At 53.8% G+C, this 11,949-nt stretch overlaps 1 protein-coding gene across 1 annotated transcript in view; it reads right to left on the bottom strand.

Moving 5' to 3' along the window:
- cdc42bpb (CDC42 binding protein kinase beta (DMPK-like)) overlaps positions 1-11,949 on the bottom strand; it is a 30,792-nt gene that overhangs the window by 5,066 nt on the left and 13,777 nt on the right. Inside the window, exons 7-35 of the mRNA XM_015046625.1 lie at positions 11,227-11,647; positions 10,925-11,153; positions 10,730-10,837; positions 10,522-10,655; positions 9,902-10,144; positions 8,923-9,033; positions 8,604-8,851; positions 8,426-8,531; positions 8,231-8,355; positions 8,044-8,149; positions 7,041-7,189; positions 6,869-6,966; positions 6,723-6,802; positions 6,588-6,632; positions 6,194-6,268; positions 6,045-6,116; positions 5,488-5,593; positions 5,276-5,412; positions 5,044-5,183; positions 4,892-4,973; positions 4,603-4,819; positions 4,178-4,240; positions 3,469-3,710; positions 3,047-3,401; positions 2,284-2,381; positions 2,118-2,202; positions 1,929-2,046; positions 1,387-1,504; positions 354-462 (exon numbers count right to left, since the gene is read on the bottom strand). Of these exons, the coding sequence (XP_014902111.1) occupies positions 354-462; positions 1,387-1,504; positions 1,929-2,046; positions 2,118-2,202; positions 2,284-2,381; positions 3,047-3,401; positions 3,469-3,710; positions 4,178-4,240; positions 4,603-4,819; positions 4,892-4,973; positions 5,044-5,183; positions 5,276-5,412; positions 5,488-5,593; positions 6,045-6,116; positions 6,194-6,268; positions 6,588-6,632; positions 6,723-6,802; positions 6,869-6,966; positions 7,041-7,189; positions 8,044-8,149; positions 8,231-8,355; positions 8,426-8,531; positions 8,604-8,851; positions 8,923-9,033; positions 9,902-10,144; positions 10,522-10,655; positions 10,730-10,837; positions 10,925-11,153; positions 11,227-11,647 (4,220 nt within the window). The remainder of the gene's footprint in view (positions 1-353; positions 463-1,386; positions 1,505-1,928; positions 2,047-2,117; positions 2,203-2,283; positions 2,382-3,046; positions 3,402-3,468; positions 3,711-4,177; positions 4,241-4,602; positions 4,820-4,891; positions 4,974-5,043; positions 5,184-5,275; positions 5,413-5,487; positions 5,594-6,044; positions 6,117-6,193; positions 6,269-6,587; positions 6,633-6,722; positions 6,803-6,868; positions 6,967-7,040; positions 7,190-8,043; positions 8,150-8,230; positions 8,356-8,425; positions 8,532-8,603; positions 8,852-8,922; positions 9,034-9,901; positions 10,145-10,521; positions 10,656-10,729; positions 10,838-10,924; positions 11,154-11,226; positions 11,648-11,949) is intronic.

Here is an 11,949-nt window from a genome sequence, read left to right as displayed (position 1 = left end):
CAACGCAACACAGCTGTGCAACGCAACACAGCTGTGCAACGCAGCACAGCTGTGCAACGCAACACAGCTGTGCAACGCAGCACAGCTGTGCAACGCAGCACAGCTGTGCAACGCAACACAGCTGAGCAACGCAACACAGCTGTGCAACACAACTGAGCAACGCAACACAGCTGTGCAACGCAACACAGCTGTGCAACGCAACACAGCTGTGCAACGCAACGCAGCTGAGCAACGCAACGCAGCTGAGCAACGCAGCACAGCTGTGCAACGCAACGCAGCTGAGCAACGCAGCTCTGGTTGCTATTTTACTCTGCGTTGCCGCTGTGACCCGGGTCGGCCCGGCGGGTTTTCACCTGACGCCGTGCGCGTGATGTGCGACTTGCTCCTGTGTTGCCGGGAGATGCTGGACAGTGGGCGGGGCTTGTCTCTGATTGGGTCGTCCTGGCCGGACGGCATCACGCTCTGAACACAGAACCAAAGAGACGCGTTGACTGACCCGACAGCTCAGCCTGCTGCTGCTTAAATATTAATAATCTGGATTATTAATCCAGGCTGGGCTCCAGCAGCAACTCTGAGGCGCAAAATAAAAATAAGGTTTAAATATAAAAGCAACAAAATCTGGTAATAATTTGATCCGTTTCCATGGATTATTTATATTTCAGGCACATTAATGGTTCAATAAAAGCTCTTTGTTAAAATCTTGTTTTTTATTAAACTCAGCTTTAATTGGACAATTAAAGTAAAATATGGGGGGCTGGAAAATTATGTAAAATATCTAAAAATAAAGCAGATGAACTAAATTCTGGGTTGTTTTGAGGTGAACAGGTTCAGAACCGGAGCACAGATCAGTTCTTCATCCCCGTTGCTATGGCGACTCAGCGAACGCTGCAGCAGGTAGAAATCAGGCTGCTGCGTTCAAGTCACCTTCAATCAGTGGGAACTCTGAGTTTGTTGTTTTCCTGAAGCTGCAGGAGGAAGAGAGCAGCTGCCTACCCTTCCCAGAGAGGAGATGGAGGGAGAGGAGGAGGAGGAGGAAGGCTGCAGGAGGCTCTGCTGGGAGGAGGAGGAAGAGGAGGCCTCCTTCTGCAAGAAGGCGCCGGCCGATGCCGACGTCATGTGATAGATGTGCTCAAAGTTGGAGGGGGGAGAGATGAGGGTGTGACGGGAGGAAGAGGAGGAGGGAGAAGGAGACGGGGAGGGAGAGAGGGAGGTGAGGTCACCGACCTGAACAGAGAGGAAGAGGAGGAGGAGGAAGAGGAGGAAGGAAAGAACAGAGGAGGAGTCAGTGATGACCAGAGCTGTGAGAGGAGAACATGCCATGCAGGGAGGAAGAGGAGGAGGAGGAGGAGGAGGAAGAAAAGGAAGGAGAGGAGGAAGAGGCGTTACCAGGGGGAGGTCCATCAGGACCTGCATGCCGTCTCCTGGTCCCATGTGGGCCACGTGGTTGAAGTTGGTCGGGTTGGAAATCATCTTGGACCGGAGCTCTGGGTCCCGCAGCATCTCCCTGACGACAGGAAGCAGAGGGGCGGGGCTTAACCAGCTTTACAGGAAGCAGAGGGGCGGGGCTTGACCAGCTTTACAGGAAGCAGATGGGCGGGGCTTGACCAGCTTCCTCACTCGTTCATTATCTGAACGGTGATGAAAACACAGCAGAGGAAGTTTCCCTGTAGCTCACTTCAGGGCAGCCGTCACTTTAACTCCATACTGTCAGTTTTTAATTGACAGTATGGAGTCAATTAAAAACTCCATACTGTTTTTAATTGTACGTCAAACCTGATGACGTCAGGTTTTCCGTCAGGTTTGATGGAAAACCTGACGACTGTCTGTCATTTTGACAGATTTCAGTTCAACACTTGGTGCAGATAGAGAGCATCAGGGGGAATTAATCAATCAATAGAACTTTTCCTGGTTCTGAGGATCCGACTCACCTCCTCTGCTGGAGCCGCTCCTCTTCTGGAACCTTAAACAGGAACTTCCTCTTGCTGCGAGTCCGAACCATCAGCTTCCTGCTGTGGTCCGACGTCTCCGGGATGGTGAGGTCTCCCTCTGCCAAGACAGAGAACCGTCAGCCGGTTCCGGTTCTGGTCCTGTTCCCGGTTCTGGTTCTGTGTTTTTACCTGAAGAGGCGTTGCTGAAGTAAACCAGGCGAGGCGGCTCTGAGCTCAGCAGGTTCAGCGTTCCTTCAGCATTCAGGGGGCGGAACTGGGGAGAGAGCCACGGTCAGTGCTGATTGGCTGAGCCCTGATTGGCTGAGCCCTGATTGGCTGAGCCCTGATTGGTTACCTTGCGCAGGGAGATGGTCTGGACCCATTCGGTGGTGTGGATGTCGAACACGTCCACTCCGTACTCGCTGTAAACTGTCAGGTGGGACGAGTTCGAACCTAAAGACCAAAGACAGGAATGAAACGATCCCACAGCATGATACTGCCACCACCATGTTTCACTGACTCTCACTCTGCTGATCAACCCTCAGATTCTAATAACTGCAAAGAACATCCTGTTATAGTCTTAAACTGTATATCGAGTTATTTTGTAATTTTTAATCTTTTTATGTGTGAAGCTGCTGACAAAATGTCATTTACAGTCAATATGTAGAAAAATGACTTGCCAATATTTCTAAACCATCATCAGAAAAACTAATCTGAAATCCTGGAGATGGGATGGATGTGAAAAGATGTTCATTAATAGTTAATGTTACTTGTTGGAAGCAGACATTAATATTTTAATGGTTCTATCAGTGTATTCCGGCCCTTTAAGAGCAGCAACAGGCCTGTTACAATAAGCAATAAATTAATTAACAGCTCAATGAATTACAACCAGATCAATAATTTCCATTTGATTAATTTATTTTTCTTTTCTACCAAAAACTGGATGTTAAAATCTTTAGTTTGGTCGTTTACAGCGACTCAGTTTGTTTATTTACTTTGAAAGTGTTAAATATTCATCATAATGTAGTTTATTGATCGCTGATAATCTGTTATTGTTATGTTACTGGAAAATGATGTGAAAACAGCAACATGACATCATCATCATCAGGTGGACCTACAGCAGGCCAGCGGCGCCGCCGGCCACATCAGCTCCTGGGTCCGGGAGCGCCGGCCCTGCCCGTCCACGTAGACGCCCAGCTGGCTGAAGCAGAGCAGAACCTCGCCGGCGCCGACCTCCAGGGCGTGCAGCGCGTCCATGGGCTGCTGGGCCAGGAAGGCCAGGGACGGGTCGGCCGGGTTCACCAGGCTGATGGGCGACGACTCGCCCTGCAGCGCCAGCAGCGCGAAGCCGGACGAGTATCCGACGCACAGCCGGTCCCGCAGCATGCCCAGCCACTGCACCGTCCCCGGCGCCTGCACCTCCCACAGCTTCTTGTGGTACGGCTTCGCCCGGCTGATCTCGTAGCACTGGACCTGCGGGGCGGAACCAGGGTTTAGAACGGGCCGGGCCGGGTCGGGCCGCGCCGGTGACGGCTCTGACCTGGCGCTTGGCGGCGGCCAGCAGGCAGGCGGGGCCTCCGGGTCGCAGCAGCCCGGTGGTCAGAACCTGGCAGTTCTTGGTCTCTGCCAGCTTGGTGTCGAAGGTCGACTCCGCCCCGTCCAGAACCCCCGACGGGTACAAGTGGACCTGCCGGTTCCGGCCGCACAGCAGAGCCACCATCTTCTCCTTGGGAATCAGTTCGATCTGGTAAACCTTCTTACTGTCAGCGGCCCGGACGATGACTGCAACACAGAACCATCAGAACCGGCTGCAACACAGAACCATCAGAACCATCAGAACCATCAGAACCAGCCACCCGGAGTCTTTCAGGCTTCTGTTGCTGGTTCTGCTTGGTTCTGTTGGGTTCTGTCCAGACTCTGGATGTCCGAAGTCCATCCAGTTGCTGGAATTGAACCAGTCCGACCAGCAGCAGCCTGAGGTGTAGAAAGCAAACCCCCAGCATGATGCAGCCACCACCGTGCTTCCCAGTCTGTTTCAGCTGTTTCTCCAACCATCCAACAGATTTGTTTTTCAGGATGAATTTAAAGCTGGAATTAAGATTAGAAATGATTTCTTCTGCACTGAAACGTTTCTGGGACGGACAGTAAACCATGCAGACTGGACCAGGAGGAGCAGGGACTGTGGTAAAACCGGAAAACTTTTCCTAAATGTCTTCATGTTCTGGGTAAACTGCTGATCTCCGACTCACCGTCTCTGGTCACCTCGACGATGAACAAGCCGTCTTCTGTTCCCAGGGCGATCCTCTCCCGATCTGCTCAGACAAAAGAAGCTTTTACTAAATAATAAAGAGCAACATGTCATCAGCATAAAGACAAACTTTATATTCAAACTGCTGCAGGTGCTAAAGTTTAAATTAAAACAATTAAAAAAACAAATTTTCAGGTTTTAGTTGTAAAAAATGTTTTTTTATAAATGTGTTCTTCTGGACCAAGTTTCACAATTACCCAATATTTTGAATATTTTGTATTTCTAAACTCAAAACACCAAGAAAACAGAAAACTTATGGTTTAAAAGGTGTAAAAGTCCACAACCCGACTGAAAACGAGCTGAGACATCAGTAACCAGAACAGAACCACAGAGTGGGTCTGCGGTTCTGACAGCGGCGGTACTGACCCAGCACGGCGGCGCACAGGGCCGTCTTGATGAGGGGCAGCGAGGCGTCGTACGCCTCATGCAGGATGTGGACCTGCTGGCTCTTCAGCTGGTTCTTGGTCAGGATGTTCTGCAGGCTCTCCAGAACCCGGACCCACTTCTTCTTCTCCTCCTCGCTCTCCGCCAGCACCAGCAGCGACACCGAGGAGAACTGCGAGCTCAGCTGCGACGACGTCACCTGCATCAGCGACAGTTAGGACGTGGCGGTCGGCAGGCGGCGGAGCCGGCCGAAGGAGGCGGGGTTTCCTACCCTGAAGATGCAGGGGACGTCCTTCCTGGTAGCGTGGATTACGTCCGACGCCAACACAGAGCTGACGGACAGATCTTCATCTCTGAAACAAACCCAACGTTACATAAAACCACAGACATCCATGTTCCAGTGATGTCTGATCCTGAGTTCACCTGAGGTCCAGGACCAGACCGGCCACCACGCCCGGCTGGGTGGACTTCCCCTCTGGAATGTCGTAGAGAAACAGTTTGCAGTCCGACACCACGGCGAACGCTCGCTGCCAGCCCTTCTTCACGCCGCTGGGCTTCGGGACCTGCAGCAGTAAAACGGAGCAAGAGACTCTGAAGCCTTGGCTGCTGAAGCTCAGGAAGCGAGAGCCGCTCTGCTGGAGGCCGGCAGCCTTACCCGGACGTAGCCCTTGTAGGCGGTGCCGATGCCCCTCTGGACGTCGATGCCCTGCGGCCTCTTGGCCTGATCGGCTGGGATGGGGCACAGCAGGGGGGCGTGGTCCTTACAGGCCACATGGCAGATGAAGGAGCAGACTGGAGGCGCACAGAGACGCATCAATACCGAGCCGAGCAACACCGAGCAGAACCTGCATCGGAGGAAACGTTTACCTTCGCAGGCGTATCCCTGGCGACTGAGGCCCACCATCAGGGAGGTGCAGTGGGAGCAGAGGGTGGGGCTGGAGAACGTCCTGATGCTCAGCTGGTGAGCTTTGGGCTGGAAACAAGGAGACACTCAGTTCAGAACCAGGAAACCTGATCCACATTTCACTGCAGCCATTTAGAGCGGCTCAAACAATCCGCTCTAAATGAATAATCAATAGGAAGACAGGGGTTCTTGTTTTTTGGGAAAATAAATCTAAATATCATCAGCAAAGAGTGAAATGAGATTCTTCTGCAGAAGAAGATGAGATTCCTGAGCGCGGAGCCCTGAGGAACGCCTGCTGGAAGAAGAGATGAGATTCCTGAAGAACAGGCAGAAGGAAAAATCACCCAGACTGTCAGACTGTTCCAGTTTTATGACACGTTTATCCATCAACCTGCAGGCAGCGATGAACAAAACGGGCTCAGGAGACAAAACCTGATGAAGGCTTAAATGACAAAGTCCGATTTGTCATTCTGCAGAAATGAGTTTGAGTCGCCAGAACCAATCGGAGGCGGCGGCGTACCTTGGGCGTAGCCAGCGCTGAGCTCTGTAAGGTGGGGGAGGGACTGTCGGGAACCAGCGGCGTTTTTCCGTCCTGTTGACACAAACCGAGTCGGTGAACAAACTCCTACAACCACAAACCTGCAGATACTGAAACTGTGGGTGGATGACCTCAGTCTCAGAGGCGGAGGATCGGGAAGGCGGCGTGGTGAGCGACTTCTCGGGGGTGGGGTCTAAATCTCCCGTCTGAAAACGACAGAAAATGAGTTTTAAACGTGAGAGCGGTTCTGGTTGATCAGAACTTTGGTTCTGATCGTTCTGCTCCGACTACAGGCTGATGGAGACGAATCCACAGAGACGAAGACGAGAACACGGCTATGAGGACCTGCATGTGTGGGAGGGGCTTAATCAGTGGGAGGGGCTACGTGAAGGGGCGTGGCCACGTTGAGGTCTCCATGTCATTAGTGAGCAGCTACGATTGAGGTTAGATGTGACCACTAGGGGGCGGACAGAGGACCGTTGGGATGGGTGGAGGAACGTCGAGGGACCTGCCGGGAAAACTTACTTCTTCCCACAGGGCGAGCAGGGAGGAGGCGGAGCAAAGTGACGCCTCCAGGTCACAGAGAGACACAAGCAACAGTCACTTAGTCATCAGACCTGCCGGCGCTGTGATTGGTCAGAGCGTGGCGAGCAGACTCACCCTGAAGGTGAGGTCCGGAACCAGAGGAGACGTGTTGAAGTAATCGAACATGGAGTCCTGGAAGTCTGGGAGCTTCAGGCCTGCACAGACACAACGAGTTGAACACAGAGCCGGGTCCGGGTCGGCGTCCAGGACAGACTCCTGACCTTTGTCGGAGCGGGAGCGGCTCTCCTCCACCTCCTTCTTCAGACCCTCCACCTGCTCCACCACCTCCCGCCTCTTCTCCTCAGACTCCTTCAGCTTACTGCAGCGACAGACAAAGGCGTATGAGGCGCCGAGCAACACAACATTCCCATCTAAGCCGAAGTGACCCCTGACCTCTCCAGGTTGATGTTGGCAGCCTTGACTTTGCGCAGCTCCTCCTGGACCATCTGCTTGGCCTTCAGCTCGGCGTCCAGAGCCGACTGCAGCTCCAGGCGGGCCGACATGTCCAGCTTCTGGCTGCGGCGGACCTTCCACAGCGGGTCCTGCAGCGGAGGAACCGAACACAGCAGGATGAAACTGCAGCGGCTGCATCATGAGCACAGAGCAACAGCCAGGCAGAGCAGCCCATGAAGCACACAGTGAGGAAGCATGTGGTGGCAAATCACTGATTTCACTCTGACCCCGATTCAAAACAACCAGGAACTTTAAAACCAAACAGCAGCAACGTCTTCGAACCAGCAACCTTCAGACGCCCAGCACTTAGCTTCTGCTACATGAAATCTAAAGAGCTGATTTAATCATTTATTCCATGTTTTAAGTTTCAGGTGAATAAAGTTTGACATCCGTCTTGAAACTCTGAAGTAGTTAAGTCGTTTATATTCATGTTTAGCATTAGCTTCAGCTAAATAACATATTGGTGTAATTCTTTAGCGTTAGCTTAATGCTATGTAGCATTAGCTGGAGCTAGCAGAACCGATGTTTTCCATTAGCGCGATAGCAGTGCCCAGCACTGGAATGATCCTGGATCAGTTCAGTCGGGTCCAGAACCTTGAACTGGACCCGTTGATGGTCCACATGCTGCCAGCCATGCAAGCGTCCGACAGATGAGGCGGAGCGACTCCGTTACGGCCAACACTCACCATCCTGTCTCCACCAATGGGAGGCCAGGGCTTCCTAGGGGGCGTGGCCACTCCTGACTCAGGCTGCCAGAGCGAGTCAGAAACAGAACCAACACTGAGGAACTACAACGGGTCGGACCGCAACATTAACACACTCCTTCACAATAAAAGCCTCTCTGTGGCTGAAGTGAACACGTTTAAGCTGTTAAAACGAGGGCCGGTGCTGAAGGTTCCCAGGAACCAGAAACCTGACCCGGTTCTGAGGGAGTTCTGGTTACCAGAGGTCGGGTCCCCAGGCTGGAGCTGCGCAGCGTCTCCAGTTCCTCCGTCATCTTGGTGGCCAGAGCCTGCAGGTAGCCGCGCGCGTCCTTCTCATCGCTGACCCTGAGCAGAGGAAACAGCGGCTGTGAGCGCACGGCGCCCCCCGGTGGCGGAGGAGGCGGTTCTGATGGGTCAGCCAATCACCACTGGATGATCTCTGCGATCTGAGCCTCCCAGTGCGCCACGCTCTCCTTCTTGGAGGACAGGTCCTGCAGGTCGTCCTCCAGCTGCCGGTTCTGAGCCGTCAGGTTGTCCACGAACGAACACAGCTGCAGGACGAGATCCGATTAGGTCGGGGTTTCTCACACCAACACTCTGGTTCTGGACGGGTCGGCTCACCTTGTCCGTCTCGGTCGTTAGCTTGCGGTTCTCTTCAGTCAGCCTGTTCTTCTCTCGCTCATATTTCTCCTTCAGCTCAGCGACGACGTCGTCCATCTCGTTCTGCCTGTAGAGCCACACACACACACCGGGTCAGAACCCGGTCCCGTCCCGACCCGGTCCAGTCTGCGGCACCCACCTGTCCCTGTTGGCTTTGTCCAGCTTGTCCCTGAGCTGCAGCAGCTCCTTGTTGGCGGCGAGCAGCGCCCCCTCTGACTCCTGCAGGCCCTTGCGGAGCGTTTTGATCTCTCCGGAATGGGCCGAGTCCTTCCGGAGCAGCTCCTCCTCGTAGAACAGAACCTTCTTATCCAGCTCCGCCTTCAGCCGGGACAGTTCCTGCTGGGACTCCGCGCCGCCGCCACCCACGGCTCCTCGGCCCTGTTGGGACTGCAAACAGAACCACGATGACTGGGCTGCTGCAGGGAACTCGCTGGTTCTGGTTCCGGTTCTGGTCCCACCTTCAGGCTCTGCAGCTCCGTCTCCAGCTGTTTGGAGTAAACTTCGCTGTTCTCCCTCAGCTTCCTCTCCTTCGACGCCTCAGCCTTCGCCTCGTCCAGCTGAGCCTCCAGCTGGGACACAAACAAAGGCTTTTATTGTGAAAGGATCGCTGCTTAAGGAGCAAAACAAATAAAATACAGGAACATCTGGAAGACTTCAATACTTGGTGCCATTTTGATGATTGTGGCTCACAGATGGTCCTCAAAACCATAATAATAATAATAATAATAATAATAATAATAATAGCATTATGGGCTGTCTGGAGGAGAAGACGACACCAAAGGTTTCTGCTACAGAAACTGGTTGTTCCCAGAATTTTAAAAATATTTTTATATTGATCTGATGTGGGACTGTAATTTTCTGGTTTTCATTTCCTGCAAGTCAGAATTATATAAGTGACAAGAAGTGAAGGTTGGAAATGTGTCAGTGTGTGGGACGAATGTCAGCTTCACTTTCTGACATCAGGGACAAAAATATTCCCACAATATTTAACACTTCAGATGTCAAAGTTCAACAGAAAAGTCCCTTCAATCTGGAACAAATGAAGCAAGTCGCCCCCTGGTGGCCGTAAAAAGTAACTGCAGCTTAAAGACAGTCGATCGTTTGTCATATTTGGTCTGAAAATGAATTTACACACCAAGAAATTGAGCAGATCTGACTGAAAACTCAAAGATAAACCAGATTATTGCTGAAGAAAGGCTTCAATCAATTCCAATTAATTCTACTAATCAAAGAGATCAGAGTTTTGTGGGTTTTCAGTGGGTCGGCCTGAGAACTGAGCCTGAAAGGTTCATTCAGGATTTCACTTTCAGTGTCAACAGCAACATTTTCCAATATCTTAGATTAGATGTGAAACGTCTGCGGTGTTCCTGACAGACTGCTGGAAGCTTCTCTACTACAAGTCTTTTATTTTGAAGAGTTTCATTGAGCCTTCCTCACCTCCTTGCGGTTCTTCTCCGTCTTGCGGATCTCCTGTCTCAGGGCGTCCATCTTCTGCATGAGCGCGTCCATCTCCTCCTCCTTGTCCCTCAGCTGGCGGGACAGGCGCTGCTTGGAGGAGCGCAGCTCGGCCATCCGCTCCGACAGCTCCGAGAACTCCTGCAGGGCCAGCTTCCTCTGGGAGTGCGCCTCCTTCAGCTCCTTGGTCTGGCTGCGCAGACGCTCCAGGGAGTCGGCCAGCTGCTGCTCGGAGGGAGAGGAGGATGGAGACACCGACTTCATGAGGGGACGGGGAGGATGGGGAGGACGGGGAGGACAGAGAGGACAGAGAGGACAGGGAGGACAGGGAGGACGGGGAGGACAGAGAGGACAGGGAGGACAGGGAGGACAGGGAGGACGGGGAGGACGGGGAGGACAGGGAGGACGGGGAGGAAGGGGAGGACAGGGAGGACGGGGAGGACGGGGAGGACAGGGAGGACAGGGAGGACAGAGAGGACAGAGAGGACGGGGAGGATGGGGAGGACAGAGAGGACAGAGAGGACAGGGAGGACGGGGAGGACAGAGAGGACGGGGAGGACGGGGAGGACAGGGAGGACAGGGAGGACAGGGAGGACGCTTACCTTGTGGATGTCGTCCTTCTCCTGCCTCAGCGACTTCACCTGCTTCTCCAGGTTCTTCATCTTGGAGGCGGAGCTCTCGAAGTCCTGCCTGAGCGTGACGGCCTCCTCCAGCTGGTGCTCCAGCCTGTCAGAGTCTGCCACATCGCAGGAGAACGGGTCAGGGTCGGAACCGGGCCCACAGAGACCGGAACCGGGCCGACTCACTGACCTGCCAGCTTCTTCTTGAGCCGGTCGATTTCCTCGTTCAGCTTCTTGATCTCTTTGTCCCGGGCCAGAGTTCCTCCCCTCGCCGGAGCCTGGAGGGCCTGGGTGGACTCTGAGGGGACAGAGGACCGGGTCGGGGTGAGAGACGGACCGGGTCAGGTCCAGAACCGGCCGGCTCCGTCCCCAGGCGTTTGCCCACCTTGCAGTTTGCGGTTGAGCTCCAGCTTCTCCTGCTCCAGGCGGCGGATCCTCTTCTCAAACGCCTCCACCTCCGAGCCGCCGCCGCCGTCCGGCTCCGTTCGGACCCCCGGCGCCGCCCGGCCGGCCGCGCTGCGGTCCGAGAAGCAGCTGTCGGTGGTGAAGGTGAAGCCGACGAAGGGGAGGTGCTGGCCGGTGAAGCCGGTGTGAGACACTGGCGGTCCGATGTCCTGAAGACAAACAGAGCCGTGAAGCAGCCGAGGACCACTGGAGGTTCCGGTTCCGGTCCGGGCCGGGCCTCACCGGGTTCTTCAGGACGTCGTCGTCCACGTCGAAGTTGGAGGTGTCGGTGGGCGAGGAGACGTCGGGGATGTACGGCGCCTCGGCGGAGCGGATGTTGTCCCAGTCGATGCCGCTGAAGAAGGCGTGGCCCTTGAAGTCCGAGATGCCGTTGAGGCCCAGGCGGCGTTCCCGGGAGCAGAGCAGCCGCTGGATCAGATCCTTGGCGTCTTCAGAGACGTCGGTCACATGGGAGGGGAACTGGAAACGCTCCTGGAAACCAGACAGGAAGTCAGGACCGGGGGACGAGCAAAGAGAGAGAGAGTGAGAGGCGTCCGTCCACTGAGGGACACGCTCCCATTTAGAGGACAGGAAGTAGGACAGGAGTCTGGAGATGAAACGTAACCTGGAAACGGCAGCAAGACTCCAGCCAGAGTAATCTGATTACATTCTGGGTTCACAAAGGAAGGAAGACGGAGCTGTAATAATAATCACGATACTGGTCAATAATCATCTAATTATTATTGATTAGTTTTATAGTTTAGATATCCAACATCCAGCCAAACTGGTGGCGTGTCACTTCCTGTTTCATTTCACAACGTTTCTATTTAAGCAGCAATGAAACACGGTGGAGAAACCTGAAGCTGCTGCTGCGCACTACAGGCTGTTGCTAGGCAACCAAAGAACGAGCGAGCGAGTTAGTCGAGAGACAAATCTCGCTGGGAGGGAGGAAGGAAGGAAGGAAGG

Source organism: Poecilia latipinna, unplaced genomic scaffold (assembly GCF_001443285.1).
Source record: "Poecilia latipinna isolate Pla-1442-1.1 unplaced genomic scaffold, P_latipinna-1.0 Scaffold786, whole genome shotgun sequence".
NCBI lineage: Eukaryota > Metazoa > Chordata > Actinopteri > Cyprinodontiformes > Poeciliidae > Poecilia > Poecilia latipinna.
The sequence above is the reverse complement of the archived record's forward strand: the minus strand, read 5'-3'. Positions and strand labels throughout refer to the sequence as shown.